The sequence below is a fragment of the Arachis hypogaea genome, chromosome 19, assembly GCF_003086295.3.
Source record: "Arachis hypogaea cultivar Tifrunner chromosome 19, arahy.Tifrunner.gnm2.J5K5, whole genome shotgun sequence".
Lineage (NCBI taxonomy): Eukaryota > Viridiplantae > Streptophyta > Magnoliopsida > Fabales > Fabaceae > Arachis > Arachis hypogaea.
This window is the reverse complement of record NC_092054.1, coordinates 33,108,869-33,133,139: the sequence shown is the minus strand read 5'-3', so window position 1 is coordinate 33,133,139 and position 24,271 is coordinate 33,108,869. Positions and strand designations below refer to the sequence as shown.

General features: G+C 32.9%; 1 protein-coding gene and 1 pseudogene across 1 annotated transcript; one reads left to right on the top strand and one right to left on the bottom strand.

Annotated features, from left to right (window-relative positions):
• The first annotated feature begins 4,469 nt into the window (after nt 1–4,469).
• LOC112775584 (lon protease homolog 1, mitochondrial) lies at nt 4,470–15,570 on the top strand. Its single transcript, XM_025819313.3, has 20 exons — nt 4,470–5,000; nt 5,494–5,559; nt 5,656–5,847; nt 5,928–5,993; nt 6,183–6,224; nt 6,335–6,457; nt 7,880–7,978; nt 8,164–8,229; nt 8,308–8,394; nt 9,041–9,080; nt 9,514–9,685; nt 10,528–10,652; nt 11,246–11,376; nt 11,476–11,580; nt 11,762–11,875; nt 12,472–12,639; nt 12,795–12,896; nt 13,296–13,547; nt 14,201–14,710; nt 15,136–15,570. Exons 1-20 carry the CDS (start codon nt 4,677–4,679, stop codon nt 15,337–15,339), a joined length of 2,988 nt encoding a protein of 995 aa, XP_025675098.1. The 5' UTR covers nt 4,470–4,676; the 3' UTR covers nt 15,340–15,570.
• Nucleotides 15,571–19,023: 3,453 nt separating this feature from the next.
• LOC112778224 (ferric reduction oxidase 5-like) lies at nt 19,024–22,245 on the bottom strand (annotated as a pseudogene).
• Nucleotides 22,246–24,271: the final 2,026 nt, after the last annotated feature.

The following is a 24,271-nucleotide window of genomic DNA, read 5'->3' as shown; positions in this document are numbered from 1 at the left end:
TATCGTTGACATAAATGATATTATGTCCTTCATTATCAATATTTTTTTTATGATTTTAGATCTCTCTAGGGAGTTTACTTGCAAAAAATCACATTAAAGTCCAATTTATAAAGTATTTTTTGAGAATATATATTTAACATTGGATATTTTTGTTGTGTTTTGCAGGGTTTTGAGAATATTTTAGTCGTTATAAAAAATAAATGATATTTTTGTTGGCATGTTAAAAAATGGGAAAATTTTGGTAGTTTACCTAAACTTATAATTTTTTTTCTCTAACACTTTTTTTTTCTTTTTGTCTTCTTTGTTATTTTAAAACCATCCGTTAACGATGCAAGAGAACAAAAAGCTTAATTCGCAACATATGCCAACAAGTGGTAGAAAAGAAAGCTAAAATTAAATGCTTTTAAAATTATCATTGATATAAATGATAGTATGTCTTTCATTATTAATATATTTTTTTTTTAAGATTCAGATTTTACTAGGGAGTTTACTTGCGAAAAATCGCATTAAAATCCAATATGCAAAGTATTTTTTGAGAATATATATTTAATATTGGATATTTTTGTTGTGTTTTGTAATGTTTTGAAAACCTTTTTGTTGTTACAAAAAATAAAAAATAATTTTGTCAACGTATTCAAAAAGGGACTATTTTCATGGTTTACCTAAACTTATAACCTTTTTTTCTCTGATACTTTTTTTCTCTCTTTTTATCTTCTTAATTCTTTTAAAACCAGCACTTAATGATGTAAGAGAATAAGAAGCTTAATCCGCAACATATGTCAACAAGTGGCAGAAAAAAGAAAACAAAAACTAAATGCCTTTAAGATTATTATTGATATAAATGATAGTGTGTCCTGCATTATTAATATAATTTTTTTCAAGATTTCAGATCTCTCTAGGAAGTTTACTTGCAAAAAATCGCATTAAAGTTCAATTTATAAGTATTTTTTAAGAATATATATTTAATATTGGATATGTTTATTGTGTTTTGTAATGTTTTGAGAACATTTTTGTCGTTATAAAAAATAAAGGATATTTTTGTCAGCGTATTCAAAAACAGGACGATTTTGATAGTTTACCTAAACTTGTAACTTTTTTTTTTACACTTTTTTTTCTTTTTGACTTGCTCATTCTTTTAAAAGAAATCCTTAATGAATGATGCAAGAGAATAAGAAGCATATTTCGCAACATATGTCAACAAGTGGCAGAAAAAGAAGAAGCTAAAACTAAATGCCTTTAAAATTATCGTTGACATAAATGATAGTATGTCCTTCATTATCTATATATTTTTTTTTCATGATTTCAGATCTCTCTAAGGAGTTTACTTGCAAAACATCGCATTAAAATCCAATTTATAAAATATTTTTTAAGAATATATATTTAATATTGGGTACTTTTGTTGTATTTTATAATGTTTTGAGAATATTGTTGTCTTTATAAAAAATAAAGCATATTTTTATCAGCATATTAAAAAATGGGATAATTTTGGTAGTTTACCAAAAGTCACCATTTTTTCTCTAACACTTTTTTTTTGTCTTCTTTGTTCTTTTAAAATCAGCGGTTAACGATGCAAGAGAATAAAAAGTTTAATCCGCAACATATGCCAACAAATGGGAGAAGAAAAAGCTAAAATTAAATGCCTTTAAAATTATCATTGATATAAATAATAGTATGTCCTTCATTATCAATATATTTTTTTTTCAAAATTTCATATTTCACTAGGGAGTTTACTTGCGAAAAATCGCATTAAAGTCCAATCTATAAAGTATCTTTGAATATATATTTAATATTGGATATTTTTGTTGTGTTTTGTAATGTTTTGATACCTTTTTGTCATTATAAAAAATAAAAGATATTTTTGTCCGCGTATTCAAAAGCGGGACGATTTTGATGGTTTACTAAACTTATAACTTTTTTCTCTCTCTCTTTTTATGTTCTTTGTTCTTTTAAAATTAGCACTTAATGATGCAAGAGAATAAGAAGCTTAATCTGCAACATATGCCGATAAGTGACAGAAAAAAGGAAGCTAAAACTAAATGCCTTAAAAATTATTATTGATATAAATGATAGTATATCCTTCATTATTAATATATTTTTTTTCAAGATTTCAGATCTTTCTAGGGAGTTTACTTACGAAAAATCGTATTAAAATTTAATCTATAATTTTTTTTAAGAATATATTTAATATTGGGTATTTTTACTGTGTTTTGTAATGTTTTGAGAACATTTTTTTCTTTATAAAAAATAAAGAATATTTTTATTAGCGTATTAAAAAACGGGGCGATTTTAATAGTTTACCTAAACTTGTAATTTTTTTTCTCTAACACTTTTTTTTTTCTCTTTTGGCCTTTTTTGTTCTTTTAAAAGCATCTCTTAATGATGCAAGAGAATAAAAAGCATAATCCACAATATTTGTTGACAAGTGACCGGAAAAAAAGCCAAAACTAAATGCCTTTAAAATTATCATTGACATAAATGATAGTATTTTCTTCATTATCAATATTTTTTTTATGATTTCAGATCTCTCTAAAAAGTTTACTTGCAAAAAATCGCATTAAAGTTTAATTTATAAAGTATTTTTTTGAGAATATATATATATATATATATATATATATATATATATATATATATATATATATAATATTAGATATTTTTGTTGTGTTTTGTAATGTTTTGAGAATATTTTTGTCGTTATAAAAAATAAAGGATATTTTGTTAGCATATTAAAAAATGGGGCGATTTTGGTAATTTGCCTAAAATTATAATCTTTTTTTCTCTAACACTTTTTTTTTACATTCTTTGTTCTTTTAAACTAGCAGTTAATGATGCAAGAGAATAAAAAGTTTAATCCGCAATATATGCCAACAAGTAATAAAAAAAACTAAAATTAAATGCCTTTAAAATTTGATATAAATAATAGTATGTCCTTTATTATTAATATATTTTTGAGTAAAGTATCTTTTTTGTCTCCAACGTTTCGGGTAAATCTATTTGTGTCTCTAACGTTTAAATCGTCCTATTTGTATCTCTAAAATTTATAAAAGTGATTCAATGTTATCCTGCCGTCAATTACACATCATGAGTGCTTTAATTTGAGTTTTAAAAATCTCTTCTTGAAGTTAGAATACAAATGTCTGGGATAGAATCGATGATCTACTCCGAAAAATAGCTCATCAAATATTGAAACTAATTCCTATAACATTTATATAATTCACGTTTCTAGGGACATAACTGAATCTAAACACAAATAGTGGGTATAATATTAACATCGAACACATCTAAGTGAGACCTAATTGAGAATGAATACATCCAAATGAGAATAATTGAAAAATATAATCTGATTTGTTAGTATAATTGATAATAGGATAACATTGAATCACTTTTATAAACGTTAAGGATACAAATAGGACGATTTAAACGTTATGGACACAAATAAGACTTACCCCAAACGTTAGGGACAAAAACGATACTTTACTCTATATTTTTTTTTTCAAGATTTTTAATCTCTCTAGAGAGTTTGATTGAGAAACTCTACATAGCATATGAGAATCTATCATCATACAATGAAATTCAATTTGGGCAGAAATTTGTTTTAGATAATATTTATGCAACGATGAAAAAAGATATAAATTATTAAAGGTACTTGTAAATTTATGATTAATATTGCATATTTTTCATACATAGAATTTTTTAATTGACGATCTTTAGATACTAATAACATCTTCATGTCAATTAAGGGTTGATTAAATCTATAAATTATCGATATAAAAAATTAATACTTGGCTGCAAAAGAATACTTGATTTGGAAGTTGATAGATAAAAAATAAAGAGTAGAGGGTTAATTAGAATCATGTTTAAAGAATTTTTAGCAGATAAATTGAGCTAATGACTTTAACTAGATGAAGCTATCTACATTATTTTATAAAACCTGTCTTCTAAAATGCCAAAAGCTTACAGCTACAGTATTCTCTCCGCTTTTTTTCACTTAATTGTTGTTTTAAAATGTAATATCTCACTATATATTTTTTAAGTGAGACTAAAATAAAATATGTGAAAAAATAAGTGAAAAAATAGTTGAATAATAAAAAATCATACTTGATAAAATAATTGATAGAAAAATGGAAAAAATTTATTCTTACACTATAAAAAAAATTGTTTTGTAAGATTTTAGAGAAAAAAAAGTATAAAAAATATGATTTGTATTAAAAATAAGATCAAGAAGAATAAAAATATTTTTTTCAACAAATATAAAATAAGAATTGGAAACGAATTATTGTGGGACAGACTTAAAATTTAAAAACAAAAAATAAGTAAAAGAATTTTAATTTTTTAAAATAAAAATGGGATAAATTTTGTAATTATTTTGCCAAGGCTATTCTTTGGGTTTTTTATTTAAATAAATAATTAAATATGAAAATATTCTCAAGGACAAAATCGTACTTCAGTGGTAACAAAAGGCTAGTTTCGTCAAACTAGACATGCGAGGGTTTATGAAGGGCTTAACCCTCAACAAAATAACACACCCCCTCCCATTTCCTTCTTTCAACAGCATCCATGGACGTTTCCAGCACAATTAAGCCCCATTTCCTAAATTCCCGAACAGTATTCTAGGGCATGTTTCAAAAACCTTCGATTTCAACAATTCCATTCGCTCCTTCGCTTCATTGAACAAATCAATGTTGAAGCTCATCACTTCCTCGTCCTCCCGCATCCACCACCATCGCTTCCCCTCTGCCGCGGCGGTTACGGCGCTCCGGCCCGTCGCTGAGTCCAGCTCCCCGCTGCTCCGAGTGCTCAATTCACTTGGCGGGTTGGGCCGGAGGAATGGTAACTCGGTTGGGCGCTTATTTTTCTGTTCCGGTTCGGGTTCTGGCGACGGGTCGGATCAGGCGGTTGACGCGGAAGTGAAGTCGACTGAGTCCGGTGCCGCCGACGAGGCGCAGGCGAAGGCTTCTTCGGCTATAGTGTCCACTTACCCCAGACCTGAAGATTACCTCACTGTTAGTTTTTCTGGATTTATTTTAGAACTGTAGTTGTTTAAATTAGTCTTCAACAATTGCCGAATTTTGGTTTTTGGTTATTGATGCTGTGTTTGAAGTTAAGTTTGAACTTTGAAGTGTATGAATGAAGAATGTGTGTGTCGAAATTGTAGTTAGGTAGTAAATTATCATTGTTATGCAAGGTGTGGACTGTGGAGTTATGGATCAAGTTAGTTTTTTTTTTTAATTTAACAGAAAAAAAAATATTTTTAATATGTAAACTGTGTCCAAGGCTGCGAATTCTTACTTGTCTCAATGCAACAGTACACTGTGCTGTTCCTTCATCAGGCAAATATAGCTATGGTTTCAATGTCCATTTTTTTAATTATTTTACTCGCTAAAGTAAATATTTGGAGTTTATCAATGGTATGCCTTTTATACATTGATTTATTACCATTTTCCTCGTTTGGAGAATATAATAAAATGTTTGTATTCTTATGTTTGCTCCGATCAGGTTTTGGCATTGCCATTGCCACATCGGCCACTTTTTCCAGGATTTTATATGCCAATCTATGTTAAGGTACTGTTTCTTATCAAAATGATGGACTGATGGTTAAATATAGCTTGAAAAAGCTGCCAGTATGGTTGTCTGATTGGTATTTTACTATGCATCTAGGATCCAAAATTGTTAGCAGCTTTGCAGGAAAGTCGAGAAAGACAAGCCCCTTATGCTGGTGCTTTCCTTCTTAAGGATGATCCAGGGGCTGATCCAAGCATAGTATCTGGCTCTGAAACGGAAAAAAGTGTGTATGATTTAAAAGGAAAAGAGCTGTTTAATCGTCTTCATGAAGTTGGGACTCTAGCTCAAGTATGAGTTTTTGAATCAATGACTTACATATCTTGAATATTTGCATCTGGTTTTGTCGCTAATCCTGTTTTCAATGCCAGATTTCGAGCATCCATGGGGAACAGGTGATTCTGATTGGTCATCGGCGTCTACGTATAACAGAGATGGTATGTATTGACCAAATGGAAAACACAGAAAAATTGATGTTTGATGTATCTTTTTGTGCCATCCTACTTGTACAACTGGGTGTTTCTCGCACTTGAAAGGGATTTCTGTTTACAAATAATCATTTCTCTTAGTAGCGTCTGAAATATTCTGATGATTATTTGATGTGAAAACTTGTGTCTTATCTACAGGTTAGTGAGGATCCACTTACTGTAAAAGTTGATCATCTCAAGGTTCGTTTGTAACTGCTATCTATTGTTTCCTTAGTCTACATCTTGGTCAGGAGTAATAGGTTTCTTTGCCTTGTTATTGTAGTTTTATGTGGTTTTACTTGGTGATGCAGGATAAGCCATATAATAAAGATGATGATCTTATAAAGGCCACATCTTTTGAGGTTATATCAACCCTAAGGGATGTTCTTAAAACAAGTTCCCTTTGGAGAGACCATGTCCAGACTTACACTAAGGTTTGGATCTTTCTCTATATGAGTTTATTAGGGAGAGGGAATTGGAGTTATCCTTTGTTTATGTGGCACTGTTTGTTTGCATCAATTACTTTCTAGTGTCTCATGTTTAAGTTACTTGACTAAATGAATCTTTTCTTAATATTGTAACAAATCCAATGAATTGATCTATCACACCATCTTGTCACATGGAAAATAGTTATTATCCATCATTTTTTATAATTTTACTGTGAGTGGAACCGAAGTGGTAGAAGGAAGAAATATGAAAGGTTTAGTGAGGAACAAAAATGTTTGGTAAAGGGTAGGTAAATTATTATTATTCGCATTAACCACATTAAATTCCTTGAAAATGTACCGTTTTAATGTGTTTTTAATGACTAAAACTGTTAACATATAGACATATACATCCATTGGAACGGGATCAGAATGTTAAGTGAGCATTATTCTTGTATACAAAACCACAATGGATTAGCAATATATGAGAGTTCCCTTGCTCCCCAGACTTAATGACTAATTTCTCATCTGAACCTGTTCTACACCTCTAATAACCATAATCTCTTTTATTTCTTCTTGCTAATTAACTAATTCCTTCCAAGGCCCAGGGTCCTTTTAACATAATTAACCCCCAACCTCAAATTCAGTTGTTGCACATTTTCCTTTGTCCTGTTTGCTTTATTGTACAATGTTGAGAACCCCAAACATGTGATAGCTTTCACTATTTTCATGTATTCAAGAAGCATCACTCAAATTCAAATATGCTGGATCTTGGTGATATGGACTTGTTAGGCATCCTTGCAACATAATATGGGTTTTGTAATAATCATTTACCTTAGGTTTGCTGTGGAGGAAACTAAAAGTTTGTTGTTTAATTTAATATAATTGTCCATTGTGCATGTTTGACATTAATACATTATAGAATACTTGAGTTTGTTTCATGTCATATCAATTGAAAATTGAAATATTATCTATCTGTCTGATATGAGATATGAGCTGCATTTACAGCAAACAAATCAACAATAATTTTTTTAAATATAACTTCCATTTCAATCAGAAGATCAAGAGGTTTCAGTCCATTATTATATTTCAATTATTTGGTTGAGTCAGTTTGTTCCTTGTAAATAATGAGGAATTTTCTGAAAGAAAATTCTTTTTATAACATAACTGCAGGATAGTGAAACTATATTCTTTTTACAACCTATAAGCAACTGAATGGACTATACGATCATGTACTATACAATGGCTATCTTTTTTTTTTTTTTTTTTTTATTGTTTTCATAAGTTTTCTTTTTGTGAAACATATAAGCATGAATGATGCAGTACGACTTTATTTGACGGTTATGACAATTAATATTGGATAATAGTTAATTACTTAACCTATATTATTTTATCATGTCATGTTGACTTTCTTCATTTTAAAATGCACAGCATATAGGTGATTTCACTTATCCGAAGCTAGCAGATTTTGGAGCTGCAATATCCGGGGCAAACAAATTGCAATGTCAAGAAGTTCTTGAAGAGTTAGATGTGAGTACTGTACTTTGCCACTTACGCTGAGAAAGATTGGCTTTATGCATTGCAGACTATATATAAAAATATAGATATTTCTGAGGCTATAATCAGTTTTAATTTCAATTAACATATAAATAAGTGAACCTGTGGAATTTTAAAATTATAATATTGGAACTATTGTTTCTGATTTTGCTGAACAGGTGTATAAACGATTAAAACTCACACTGGAGTTGGTAAAGAAAGAGATGGAAATCAGTAAGATTCAGGTAATAGTTCTTTTGAATGCACTTTTATGCTCCACTCAAATTTTCATCATATATTGACGCGGGTGTTGATTTTGTTAGGAATCAATTGCAAAAGCAATTGAAGAAAAGATAAGTGGTGAGCAGCGCCGTTACTTGTTAAATGAGCAACTTAAGGCCATAAAGAAGGTACAAACTACAAATCTCTCATGATTTGGTTATGTAATACATCGGTGTGCCTGTAATGCTGAACAACTTTTTATTTCTGGCTTGTCAACCTATTTTCTAACTAGAAAGTTTGGTTCATTGCATATTTGATTTAGCTTCTATTCTTCAATCCTTTATTTTAAATTGCCTACAAGTATTAGCATAAGGAGAATACCAGCAGCAAGATCAATGCCCTAGATTGACACCAAAACTTTCAAAACCACAAGATAACGACCATAGAAAAATGTAGCTACTTGGCCTGTGTGACTTCCCTAGAATATAGTAAACAATATAGCAGATATATACTCAGCATTTTTCTCAACCTATACTCCTATAGATACATATTGTTTTGATTGCTACTTGAAACAAAATGTCCAGAAACATCACCGAATAGAATGCCAGCAGTGGTTCTACACACTGCTGAGAGCGATGGTGGCATCATGTGTAGACCACTGCTAAGCTCATCTGTTGTGTCAGTTAAAGTCAATTAGTAGCTCTAACCATGCATAGAAATTTGAAAGAAATATGCAATACAGTACTCCTAACATGAGTTAAATTATTATCCTTTGCAAATGATATTTAGTTGGTCAGAATTTATTGTTTATTCGTTCTTTTGGTGTATTTACAGGAATTGGGTCTGGAGACCGATGATAAGACAGCTCTCACTAGTATGTTCTGCTCTATAATATGTTTGTAAATCAGGATGATACACTTCTTTTTGTTTCTCATTTCTTGCCTCAAGGTTGATTGTGTATATAAGCATGTAGGAAAGATCATTGTTGAATCAATTAATTAGTGATCAAAGTCTTCATGACTTAGAAATCACTAAATGATTCTCACTTGACTGGTTTAACTTTATCTTGTCCTCATCTCTGTGTTTCTATGCAGTATCCTTTAAATCTTGTGGCCGCATAATAAGTGTAGGAATGTTCTCTTTGTTATAGTTTTTTCATATTCTGGCTGGCCTGCAGTAATAATCTGATCATATTTGAGTTATATTGCTTCCAGCCATTCCATCAAGTATGGCTGAATGGTTGTATTCTCTGGTGAAGTGTTTTTTGGCTTGTTGCTAAAATAGAATTACCTTTTCTTTTATTTAAGGTAAATTCAGGGAAAGGATTGAACCAAAGAGAGAAAAATGCCCCCCTCATGTTTTGCAAGTCATAGACGAAGAACTCACAAAGCTGCAGCTGTTGGAGGCTAGTTCTAGTGAATTCAGTGTTACCCGTAACTACTTGGACTGGTTGACTGCACTACCTTGGGGAGAATACAGGTTTGTGTTTACAGAACTTTGCTCTTATTACTGTTGGCTGTAGGAATTGAAATTTGTGATTTCAAGGATATCTTATAACATCCCTGTTACCATTTATGTGGGTTGGACAGATGTGGTTGATAGTTCAAATTAGAACAAGTCAACAAGGGTTTTTGGTGGTTTTTTGTGGTGTTAACTAAAATGCGTAGATAGAGTTTTCAGTAGATTCTGGGAACAGTGAATGAGTCTGATAAGATGAAATTTCATTATTAGCCTATAATAACATCTACTCAACTAAGCATGCTTGAATTATATGATACTAATGGATTAATAAGCCACTTTTAGTGGCTATTATTAATCTATATCCTTTTATATATATTAAATGTGTAATAATAATAAATGTGAGATAAGTCAAGAAGGTAAGTATAAGAATGAGGTATTGGATTCAAGTCTTATAAATAACAAAACAATGTATTTTTATTGACATATATGATGAAGGATATTTTAGAAAAATTGTGCACCAAATGTCCAAACCCCGCCGGTCCTCCCAATTCCGATTATAAATAGTAGACATAGAAGTAGAAGTAGATTATATATAGTAGAAGTAGATATTCTTTTTGGTAATCATGCCTTTGAAAATAATATTGTTTTATCCTTACTTATAAAATATCCAAAAACAAAAGCTAATTCTTTCAACGTCAATTCCTCTTAGGTAATCTGTTTGACTTAATTCTTTCCTCTCTTATTTTTTAAAATTTTTTTTTTCAGAACTAAAAGCAAATGGACCATGTGTAGCGTTCTTTACTTTTACTATGACTGTTGTGAATCTCATAATTTGGTTGATCTATTATTTCAAAATCCAGTGATGAGAACTTCGATGTTACTCGGGCACAAGGGATTCTGGATGAAGATCATTATGGATTAACTGATGTGAAGGAAAGGATATTGGAATTCATAGCTGTTGGGAAACTAAGAGGGACTTCTCAAGGTAATCATTTTCATTTTTGTAATTGTTTAGACAGTGATTTAACGTGAAAAGCTTGAGGCTTCTGAACTCCTCAGCTCATATATTTATATACACTGATTAATCATTACAATACCTACTAAAGATAAACATAATCATTCATAATTGATTCTAATCTAACCTAATTGACACTTTACAGCTAATTGATTGAATATAATATCAATAGTAATGTATCTAGTGTCCGCCAAGTTTTATAGATACTATAGTGATGTCATTTCTTAAAGCAGAGATGCTTTTGCTAAGAAATCTTTAATCACCACATATCTTGATGCTTGATTTCATATATATATAGAGAGAGAGAGAGACTATTTACATATATTTTACCCAAAAAAAGATTATTTTATGTTATGGGAGAATATGCCAGTGTAAGCTGTGGAGTATGTTATTAGTTATGTTTATTTAAATTAACTTTTTACGCATAGAAGTTTGGAAGATTAATAACTTGGTTGACTGTATCAGTCTTCTAAATATCATGGTGTATTTATTGCCTATGGTGCCTTTCATCTTTTCATTTTCAAAAAGGTTGACATGATTCCTGATCTTTCTCATATTTGCAGGAAAAATAATCTGTCTTTCTGGTCCACCAGGAGTGGGCAAAACAAGTATTGGCCGTTCAATTGCACGTGCCTTGAACCGTAAGTTCTTCCGTTTCTCTGTAGGAGGATTAGCTGATGTAGCTGAAATAAAGGTAACTAATTTTCTGTCTCCTTGTTAAGGTTAAATTATATGTTAGTTCCATGGCAACAAATGAGGTAGTGTTCTGAATCATATATACGCCATCTTACAGGGTCATCGTAGAACCTATATTGGTGCTATGCCAGGAAAGATGGTACAATGCCTAAAGAATGTGGGGACAGCCAACCCTCTTGTTTTGATTGACGAGATTGACAAAGTAATACATTGGTAGTTGGTTCAATTTATTTGAATTGAGTATTCTATTCTCCCTTAGTATGTTTGCTTGGTCAAAATAAATATGCTGCATGATTTTTGTTTTCCTTCCTAAATGTTCTTTTAGAATTTAGGAGGATGATTTTGGTATTCATATTTGAATATTTGTTTTATTCAATTGACAGTTGGGCAGAGGACATGCTGGTGATCCAGCAAGTGCCTTGCTAGAGCTCTTGGATCCGGAGCAGAATGCTAATTTTCTGGACCATTATCTTGATGTTCCCATTGATTTATCAAAGGTAACATATTTGGTAGCTTGAATGGTGACATGCTTTTTTATGTGTAATATGTTCATGTCCATGTTCAAGTGGGTTGCGTGTATAGTTATCAAACCGGACCAGCTGGTTCAACCGAAAAGCTGGTGAACCGAACCCTACCAGGTCTAATTTAGTATTTAGACTGGTCAAACTTGGTCAACCCAGTGAAAACCGGTCAAACCTGGTTTAAACGGACCAAGTGAACTAGCAGGTCACAGAAGCAATGACGTCAGCATGGCATTAGCACCTGTTTTATATAACTCGGGAATCGATCCCAGGTTCTCCTAGTATGCCTAGGCAAGCTTACCCAATACCGCTAGGCTAAGTTGTTATTTGTTATATATATATATATATATATATTAAATATATTATATAAATGAAATTGAATTAACTAATTTTTATTTAAACGGTTCAGCCAGTGACCTATTGGTTTAACCACTGACCCAATGTCTTGATTGGTTCGATTATTGGCTCGGTTTTGATAACTATGGTTGCGTGGCTAATGATAGTATTCTAGGGGAAAATTTGGTTATTCAACATGTTAACCACATGACTTACCATTGAAATCATTTCCACAGGTTCTCTTTGTTTGCACTGCAAATGTAGTGGAAATGATACCAAACCCTCTGTTGGATAGGATGGAGGTTGTTGCTATTGCTGGATACATCACTGACGAGAAAATGCACATCGCCAGAGATTATCTGGAGAAGAGTACACGAGAAGCATGTGGAATCAAGCCAGAACAAGTACTTTTTTTTTCCACCCATGTTGTAGTCCCTTTTATACACAAAGAATGCCATACTTGAAATCCATGGTTACTGCAAACATGACGATGCCGTCTTTTATAGCCATTTTCATTTTTATCGACTAAATATTAACTACAAAAATGAACTTGCTTCAGGTGGAAGTGACCGATGCTGCTCTTCTTGCCTTGATAGAAAATTACTGCCGAGAAGCAGGTGTCAGGAATCTCCAAAAGCACATAGAGAAAATATACCGAAAGGTGCTGCCTTTAAGTCTGCATGTATATAGTTCAATTGTATTGAATATCTTTGTATAGCAAGTTCCAAGTTTGGATAAATGACATGGCATAGTTAGGCTATCATTGGACAAAGTAAAAGTTTTGTGAAATGGTGAATTGTTATGGCAGAATTAAAGATGTGCTATTGTTAATAGTAGGTTGTTGCCCATAACCATTAGCAATGTTCTAAGTATAGTGTCAAATGAGCAAGAGCCGCTATATTTATATTTAGTTGCACTTATTTATCTCCTGTTGGTTGTTTCTTAATATTGACTTAGCTGTTTGATTTCAATTTTGGAGATTGCTATATTTCAATATATTTGAATTTTAGTAAATGCTTTGGTTACCTGGGCCCAAAATATTCTGTTTGTGGTATCGCAGATAGCACTACAACTAGTGAGGAAAGGGGAGACAAAAGCCACTGTTGCTAGTGTTCAATCTGTTGAGGCTAAAAGAGTTGAAGAAGATAATGTTGAATCACATCCAGATCCCAATCAGAAGGAAAGCTCCATGGTAGCAGATAGTAGTAACCCTGAACAAATGAGTGAGCCTTACAAAGAAGTTGACAAGGAGCAAACAGATCTACCAGTTGATCAATCTGAATCTCCTGAAAACCAATTGACAGATGTGAAGGTATGTAATGTTAACTTTTCTGGGAGCATATATATATATATATATATATATATATATATATGATTTTTTTATTTTTTTTGTTAAATTTACTTTGTGGCAATTGATTCATTACCAAATAAAACCAAGTATTAGTGAATGAAAACTTAGTAACTCTCCAATACATTACTTGATGTTATGGTGTTGCCATGAGCATGCAGATGTTATGGTATAACAGTTCTATACAACAAGAAACAACAACAAAGCCTTGTCCCACTAGGTGGGATCGGCTACATGAATCAAACGACGCCATTGAGCTCTGTCATGTATCATGTCTACAGAGAGACTGTTTACATGTAGATCTCGTTTGACCACCTAATGGATGGTCTTCTTAGGTCTTTCTCTGCCTTTCACTCTTTGTCCATCTTCCATCTCATCCACCTTCCTGACTAGGTGTTCTGTCGGTTTTCTTCTCATATGTCCAAACATGGTATAACAGTTTTATATTGGCCAAAAAAAAAATGATAGAAAAAATGCATTTTATACGTGTATCTGAACGGCCTCTACCAATATCGGCACACACATTTAGCAGTTGATGTGTTTTCTTTCTATAAACCTGAATTTTTTTGTCCAACAGCTCACTTGTTGCTCATTTGTATGGATCTTGATTTTGGCAGGAAGGAAGTGATGAAGATAAGGAAATTGAAACTACGACAATTGAGAAAGTGTTGGTTGATAAATCAAATATAGCTGACTATGTTGGCAAGCCTGTCTTCCATGCTGAACGCATCTACGATCAGACACCTATTGGAGTTGTCATGGGTCTTGCCTGGACAGCTATGGGTGGTTCTACCCTTTATATAGAGACAACCCTTGTCGAAGAAGGGGATGGAAAAGGAGCCCTGAACCTCACTGGTCAATTGGGGGATGTGATGAAAGAAAGTGCTCAGATAGCTCATACAATTGCCAGAAGAATACTACTGGAGAAGGAACCAGAAAATCATTTCTTTGCAAATTCAAAGTTACATCTCCATGTTCCTGCAGGGGCTACACCAAAGGACGGACCTAGTGCTGGCTGCACGATGACGACTTCATTGTTGTCCCTTGCTATGAAGAAGCCCGTAAAAAAGGATCTGGCAATGACAGGGGAAGTCACACTCACCGGGAAGATTCTTCCCATTGGCGGGGTAGGTTGAGAAATGCCATTTATTCCGATCTTATTGGTTATAATCTTTAGCTGCAGTCATGCTTACATATTTTTTTTTTCTCTTTAATATTTTCTTTATGAAAGGAAATGGTATTGTCCATGCGTTGGCTACCTGCTTTCAGTATCTACTCTGCAATTAAAGGCCTACTTGATCTTGAAAATGATCTTATTTTTAAAGTCGAAGACAATGTTGTATTTTTATAATTATTTGAAAAAGATAAAACCATTTTCTGGAACTAAAATATATTTTAGCATATTAACTAACTATAAATGGAAAGACACCAAAGAAAAACTAACCGTAAATGGAAAAAGAATACAAACCTCTATGAACCCTTGCCCAATTTTTGGTGATATGGAGTATTTATTTGCATCCTTGACTCATGCAATGCTTTGAATATGGTGCAGGTTAAGGAGAAAACAATAGCTGCGAGGAGAAGCGAAGTTAAGACCATTGTATTCCCTTCTGCCAACAGGAGAGACTTTGACGAGCTGGCACCAAATGTTAAAGAAGGTCTTGATGTTCATTTTGTTGATGACTTCATGCAGATCTTTGATTTGGCTTTTGATGATGACAATTCCCAGCATTCGGAGAAGTCAGTCTCGCTATAATGCTCTGTAGGATCATCCTTTATTTGAAACTCAATTCTTTGATGTGCTGGTAACCAGCCTGAATTTTGTACTATATTTTTGTATTTAATTTAATGCCAGTGTTTCTTGGACCTTTAAATTCATCTGCTGGGCAGAGGAGAAGTATCATTTTCTCTTTCAGATTTTGTAACCGAGTGTAATAATATGTACATTTATATTTTATAGTTGAGACTTGAGATGTTCGGTATCAAATTGTTTTCTCAAGATGGGGAGTGCTCATGCCTGAAGGAGAATAGTTCGTCTTTCCCTTTTTAATTAATTATAAAGACATTTTAGTATAAAAAAAATATAATATATATTTTTAAAAAAAGTTAAATACTGATATAGATAATATAGGCTATGTATCGTATTTTTACATGTTTATATTTTTATTATATCTATACGTAAAAATTTAGGTAAATTTTACTCGATTCTTAATTGGATATTATCTTAACCTGATAACTAATTATATGTGACTTGAGTTATTTTAATTTAATTAGAATTAATATCTTAATCATAATAGGATATTTTGTAATTAAGTTATTATTTAAAATAGATAATTATATAATTTTTTAAAATATTAATAATTAATCCTATTTTTTTGAATCATTTTTTCTTTTGAAATACAGAAGAAAAAATTGAAAAACTTCTTTTCCCAAATCAGGTATCCTAACTCTCTCTCTAATAGTTTTCATTCCTCTCCATTCTTTAATTGTTGTCGCGCCTTCTAAAGAGGTGAACTCATAAAATCTCATTTCTATCCAATTTTTTATTATCTTTTTTGATAATGATAGATCATTCTTTATATTGGTTTTATTTAATAAGATTAAAATTTTAGCATGAATAGTTAGATTTATTTAAAAATTTAAAAGTTCACCGGGTTTATAATTTAGTAAAAATATCTTATATTTTGATAAAAATATCTTAAAAAAAGACAAAAAATAAATAAATAAAATGATATTCAAAGTATTCAATTATTATCATGGTAGATAGTGAATGGTTATATTAAAGAGTGATAATGTCCAAGTAACGAGAACTCAAAAGTGTTCTTTTAGAAAGAATTATTTTAAAAAAATATTGGTTATTAATATTTTAAAAAATTAGATAATTACTCATTTTAAATAATAAATTAATTACAAAATAATTTTATTATGGTTAAGATATTAACTCTAATTAAACTGAGGTAACTCAAGTTACAAGTATAGTTAGTTATCATTAAGATAACATCCAATAATTAGAAGTTGACATATCATAGAGGATAAATTATATGTTATTTTAGAGAGGGTTAGATAGGATTTACTAAAAAGTTATCATTGTATTGAAATAAACACCAACGTAAATACCTATCATCATCTTAAATATTCATACATTTATTACTATCTTATATTTTTAGTAAAAATAGAAAGAATTACGTCCCACTTTTAGTCTTTGAGATTGGTGAGTTGTACTGATTTAGTCTTCGAGATCTCAATTGCTCTAAATTAGTGCCCCAAATTCAAAAAAATGCACCACGTTAGTCCTTCTCTCATTTTCTATCATCGGAGCACTAACACCGTCATGACCAATTCTTGCCACATAAACATAGTAACGGTTAGATGATATGCCATAAAAGTGGAGTTACTCCAATTTAATTGTTTCATTTAAGTATGATTTTGGTCCTAAGGTAAAAGTTGAAAATGTTTTTCATCCCCAACTTTTTTTTGCATTCGAATTCGTCGCTAAGGTTTAATTTGGTTTTAAAATCGTCTTTTGGACCAAAATACGCTTCTCCTTCTTCACCAAAATCCTCATTTTCTATTCTTCTTTTTCTTCTTCTCCATCACAACATCATCTCTTTTTACTTCTTCTTCTTCATCAAAGCACCAGCAATAACAACAATAAAACAATGTAATAAACAAAAAAGCAGAAACAGAAATGAAAAAATAAATTTGTATAATCTCCATCACTATCTCTCTCAACTCCAAAGAACAAACAAAAAAATAGAAGTAGAAGCAACCAGAAGCATCAACAACAACAATGGATAATGGAATCAGAATCAGAAGAAGAAGAAACAGAAGCAGAAGAACCATGGAAGTAGAATAGAATTAGAATCAATAACAATAATAGAATCATAATTAGAAATAATATAATTAACAAAATCAACAAATCTACAAAAAAAAAATTAACAATATAATTAACAGAAGATACAGAAGAAGTAACAATGTAATTAACAAAATCAACAAATCAGGAGTAAAATTGGAACCCTATGGAAGAACATCGGCGAGGATGCAAAGCATAGCGGCAAGTGGCGAGAAGCAGCGGCGACCGACGAGGAGCAGTGATGACCGGCGAGCGAGCGAGCGAGCGAGAAGGAGGAGCAGAAACAGCGAGCGGCGCGCACCCTCGCGGATCTGCTAGCGTTGACGTCGAACACTGGCGTCGACGTCCATCCGTCCCTCGCCCTTCCCTCTTCTTCTTCCCCTCGTCCGTCCCTCACCCTTCCTCTTCCCCTCGTCTGTCCCTCGCCCTTCCTCTTCCCCCTTCTTCGTCTTCCCCTCTGACCTTCCCCCTTCTTCTTCTTCCTTTCTGCCCTTCCCCCTTCCCCCTTCCCCGTGTTCTCTTTTTTTTTTTTCTTTTTTCATTTTATAATTTTTTAATTACGGGTAGTTTAATAATAAAAATTAAAATTTTGGTAAAAAAGACGATTTTAAAACTAAGTTAAACTTTAGGGACAATTTTATATGCAAAAAAAGTTGGAGGCGAAAAAAATTTTCAGTCCCTACCTTAGAGACCAAAATCGTACCTAATCCCCTTTTATAACCTAAATAAGATTTATGTCACTCTTCTTCACTTCATCTTCATCTTTTTTCTTTTCTTTTCTTCTCTGTAAATATTACATAAATTTAGTTTGATTGTTCTATTAAATCAAATGTGGTTTGTTAAACTAAATGCAATTACTTCTTGAGACTCTTGTGTATCTGAGTAACTTAGTTGAAAAATTTTGATCTCAATTTCCTGGACATTAGTAAGTTGAGGTGCAGATTTTGGAGGAGCTTGAACAGGTGCATGTTGATCACTACTTAAAAGAAGAACGATAATAACTTCTGGTGCAATAAAATTTGGATCAACAACAAATTCTGGTGCAACATAATTTAAATAAGTAGCTTTTTGTTTGGATTACTATATGGTGATCCGGTAGTTTCCAGAAATCCTAACACAGCTACCACTCACTAATTTTTGTCACTTAGAAGTGAAATTTTTTTTTCTGCAACTATTATGGAGAAGTTGAATACAAAGAGTGATGACAAAAGAAGAGTAACGTTTTATTTTTCTTTCAGAGGCAGACAATGTCATTTTAAAGTATGTTTAGCGCCAAATACAAATGACGTCATTTTTTTATGTCCAGCGTGGCAAGAATCGACTACGTCATTGACAATGTCAGTGTTCTGATGACAGAAAATGAGGAAGAGACTAACATAGTGTATTTTTTTAATCTGAAAAACTAATTTAGAGCAATTGAAATTTCGAGAACTAAATCGGTATAACTCGTCAATCTCAAAGACTAAAATAAGACTTAACTCTAAGTAGAAAAGTACCTAATTCACTAGTAACAAAATATGTATTAATATTACAATAAGATGATAAATATATAACATCTTAAATTGTAATATAAGTGTGAATCATTTATCACCAATTAAAGCTAATGGACTCAGTGAAGATTGTGGGCTGAACTAGAAGCACAAATTTCGGCTACTTCATGTCTCATGCTGCTGGGCCCACAAACCATTACTCCAACATCTTCTTCTTTGCACTCATACAGAATTTCTGAATTATCATGAGCAGCCAATTAGTATTAATTACTTGATGATAATAGAAAATTACGTCAAATATATGCAGATTAGAACCAATTATTTTGGTTGATTCAAATAAAATATTACTGATGAAATAAATTATATTTTTAACATTTTATCAATAATCATAAAATATGTAAAAACTAATTAAATATAATTGGTAACAAGTTAAAATATTTTATATTATGTGAGAAAATATAAAGTAATATAAATTATTATATTAACAAAATACATATCTTATATTATTTTGTAATATGAATCAACTAAAAGAAATCACTAATCTAAATATGCAATTACCCTTACTCTTGAGATCAGGCCTTGCACCAAAATGCACTTTGGTAGCTTCCATTAGAGTTTGATGGGGAAAGCTTTCAAGCTCTCTCTCCTCCGATCTTGCTCTTGTTGATGATGATGATGGTGGTGTTATTGAAATTTGCACATTCGAAATTTTCTTACTTTTCAAGTCATTTAATCTCTTACACCAAACAAAAACAGCACTAGAACATGCACTTATCCCTCCACATGCCAAAAACATGAACCACAAAACCTTAAATGTCCAATCATAAAGTTTACCATTGTTTTGTTCGATTGGGTAGATACAGTAACGAGTTACAAGCCCCATGAGGAGAAGGAACATTAGGAAAGAGGAAGAGATTATGGAACAAAGCTATAGCCAATTTTTCGACCCAACACATGTAAGAGTTTGTTGGTGGGTTTCTTTTTCTTGGTCTTTTTTTCTCTTCTCTTGTAATGTATACTTTGATTTGTAACTGAAGATTATAATTGTGTGGGGATTGAAGAAGAAAGAGGTAGTTGGAGTGTGAGATTGTTGTTGTTGGGTATGAAAGATGAGTTCACGGATTACGGATATGAAGGGAGTTATGCCAATTCAACGAAGAGAAAATAATACCGTGGAGTGTGGTTAAGGTTGTGAGAGGTAGGAGTCGGAGTTGGCGGCAGCACGTATGTATGTGAAGTGTTTTTTTAGTGTCAAGTGTTGGAAGCAGCCACTTAAAGAAGCAGCAGAAGCAGAAGCAGAAGCAGAAAGAAAAGTTGGTTTAACGTTATAAACCTTTAAGTGCAAGAGCGTGTTTAGTTTAGTCTTTGAAAGAGTTTGAACAAATGAATGCCCTTTTTTAATGTGTGATAATTTTTTTGTTATCCCGATTGCAGAAGTGATTTTACTTCTGAATGCTAAAAGTTGTAATTTCTGTATTTTTGTTAGCATTAGTTTGTTATTCGTTGAAAAATTAGATAAAAAAATTTATTTTTTTCTATCAACTCTACTATTTATTTATTTTTATAAAAAAAATATAAGTAATCATCTACGTTAGTTTATAATTCTTATATATTATGTTTATTATTAAAATTTTGTATAATATGAATTATGATTTTATTAAAAAAATAAAGTAAATAATAAATTAATTAATAATAGAGTCATAAATAATAAAAAGGATTAGCCATAAAAAATGCTCTCAAATTATTTAAACGTTAAAAAAAATACACTCAAATTTTATTATCGACAAAAATAATTTTAAATAATTTAAAAACATAACAACAATACCCAATAGTAAATATATATTTTTAAAAAATACCTTAGAGATTGAATTTTGATAAAATTTTTTGCAAACATGATTATAAAAATAAGATATTATACATAAAAATGGGTGATTTTTGGTTAAGTATATATTTTTTTTATATTTTTTTTGTTAACAACCAATAATACTTTTAAAAAAATTATAAAACAATATATACTTAACAAAAAATCACCAAATTTTAATAATAATATTAATATCTCATTTTTCTAATCATGTTCATAAAAAATTGCATCAAAAGTCAATCTCTAATGTATTTTTTTGAGAAATACATATTCAATGTTAGTTTTTTTGCAAGATTATCTAATATTAAATATGTATTTCTCAAAAAATACATTAGAAATTAAATTTTGATACAATTTTTTACAAGCATGATTAAAAAAAATGAGATATTATTATTCTTAAATTTTGGTAATTTTTCGTTGAGTATATATTTTTTTGTAATTTTTTTAACAACTAATAATATTTTTAAAAAATCATAAAAAATATATACTTAGAAAAAAATCACTAAATTTTAAGAATAATGATATCTCATTTTTTTAATTATGCTTGTAAAAAATCACATCAAAATTCAATCTCTAAGGTATGTTTTACAAATATATATTTACTGTTGGGTATTGTTATTGTGTTTTTAAATTATTTAAAGGCATTTTTGTCGATAGTAAAATTCGGGTGTATTTTTGTCAATGTTTGAATAATTCGAAAGCGTTTTTGGTGGTTAGCCCTAATAAAAATTTATAATCCAAAATAATACTAAAGGGTAAAAAACGTATATGTGCCAAGGGAGGTTTAAAATTACCCAAATCAGCCAAACAAAATTCTGATACATCAATCCACCAAAGAACAAATATATGTAATTCGAATTAGTTTTCAACGTAATTCGAATTGATATAACTCGAATTATTGACTAGTAACGTTCCTAAGTAATTCGAATCAATATACATCGATTTAAGGAAGCGTAGTTCGAATTAAGTCAATTCGAATTACTAGCATCAACTGCATGAAGAGGGAGTTCGAATCTACTTGATTTGAATTAGTATTGGTTGCTTACTTAGGGTAATTCGAATTGATATGATTCGAATTATATATATATATAGTGCGAATGAACTTGATTCGAATTACTATGAAGCAGAGGTCTATATATATGATGTGTACGTGAGTTGCTCTCAATAGAGGGGTCAGATGGCTAGTGAGGATAGTTTTCTAGTGTTGGTTCACCACAGAGGATCGATTAAGAGAAAAACTCGATCCAGTGTGAAGTTCACCGATAAGGATCCTCTCTGTATTATCGTGAGGCCTACGACGAGCTATGATGACCTTGTTAGCTCTGTACTTCTGAAACTTGGTCTGGATGGTCTGAAAAGGGTTAAGAAGTTTTTCTATCGCATTCCAATGACGGTGCTCCAAGATACCGTGAAGTATGACTGTTTCACGATCGGGAGTGATGAGGACTTGTAGGTCATGTATCATTGTCGCCGGCAGTTTCCCGAGGTGAGGACACCAAAGCTGTTGGCAAAGTTGGTTGATGTGGTATCCAACTCGGGGGGTTCGAACCAGAATACGCACACTTTAGCCACGGTGGCCGGTTCTAGCTCGAGACCTGCCGTTGCTTCTTCCTCCGTCCCTGCGTATGAGCCACCGACCCAGCCTGTCGCCTCCCCTTCGTTCGCTATTGACCTCAGTGGCAATGTCGGCGACGAGGTTGGTACAGGGAAACATCTTCCGACCTCAGTACATTGTGCTACACCAGCTGGTGTTGGAGACGGATTGTTTGATGATCCAGATGATGATGATGTTGAGCCGGATCTGATTGCTGACGACAGTGGCGATGATCTCGGAGCGAGTGACCCAAGAGGGGCTGCAGGTGGATCTAGTTCTGGGAAACAGCAGTACCCACCCCATTTTTCATCATTGGACCTGGATGCCATGAGGCATGATGGGCTTTCTGGGCAAGCTGCTGGATTTGGCGCTAGAGATGTGGACGGGTCTGCTGGTATGACAGAGTTCCAGGTTGGTCAGCAGTTTCAGGATAAAGATGAGGCTTTGTTGAGTGTGAAGACTTACAGCATCCACCGAGGGGTACAGTACAAGGTAGTTGAGTCTGACTATCGCCGGTATGTGGGAAAGTATTCTGAGTTTGGGAATGGGTGCACGTGGTTGATTCGGTTGAGTCTCCGGCAGCGCAAGGGAGTCTGGGAAGTGAAACGGTACAACGGACCGCATACGTGTCTCGCCACCTCTATCTCCAGCGACCATAGGAGTTTGGATTATCATGTGATAGCGACATTCATTATGCCAATGGTGAGGGCTAATACATCCGTCAACATCAAGGTGCTCCTAAATGCCAGGGCCGCACACTTTGGATTCAGGCCGACGTACAGGAGGGTCTGGATGGCGAAGCAGAAGGCTGTTGCCATCATCTATGGTGACTGGGATGAGTCGTACAACGAGCTCCCTAGGTGGGTGTTAGGAGTCCAGTTGACCATGCCTGGTTCAGTAGCAGTCCTTCGGACATGCCCTGTTCGAGTTGGGGGACAGTTGGACAAGTCTCATGCTTATTTTCATAGGCTGTTCTGGACGTTCCCACCTTGTATCGAGGCATTTCGTCATTGCAAGCCGTTGGTGAGTATCGACGGCACCCATCTATATGGTAAGTATGGGGGAACGTTGCTTGTCGCAATTGCATAGGACGGGAACTCCAACATACTCCCTGTGGCATTTGCACTAGTTGAGGGTGAGAATGCTGATTCGTGGTTCTTCTTTCTCTCTCACCTCCGTCAGCACGTCACACCGCAGCCAGGTCTTCTAGTTATTTCAGACAGGCATAACGGCATCAAGGCCGCGATTGAGGCTCCTATCAGGGGATGGCTACCTCCGGCTGCATACCGGACATTCTGCATTCGACACGTAGCAGCAAATTTCACCCTCACCTTCAAGGGCAAAGACGCTCGGAGGCTTCTTGTGACATCAAGAAGTCGATGTTCAGGGCGGGATGCGGGGGAGGTTGTACGCCACCGAACTGCGGTAACACTCTATCAACCTGATGCCACTCAACCACCGCAAAATATATCAGGGAGGTCACACACCACCATAACATCGTATGCCGAGGCTCCAAGACCTCCGGATGGACAACCTGGAGGACGTCGGGTGTGCTATAGGGCATCCATATAAACTGAAAAAAGCAAATCAAATTGGTGCATGAAATTGTGATGTCCAGGCTCAAACAAATCCTGGTAATGGCTCCAAAGCTTGGTGCTCTGATCTTAATTCATAATTGTCACAACTTCGATACAACTAACCAGCAAGTGCACTGGGTCGTCCAAGTAATACCTTACGTGAGTAAGGGTCGAATCCCACGGAGATTGTTGGTATGAAGCAAGCTATGGTCACCTTGTAAATCTCAGTCAGGCAGATATAAAGTGATAATGGAGTTTTCGAATAATAAATAGTAGAATAGGGATAGAGGTACTTATGTAAATCATTGGTAGG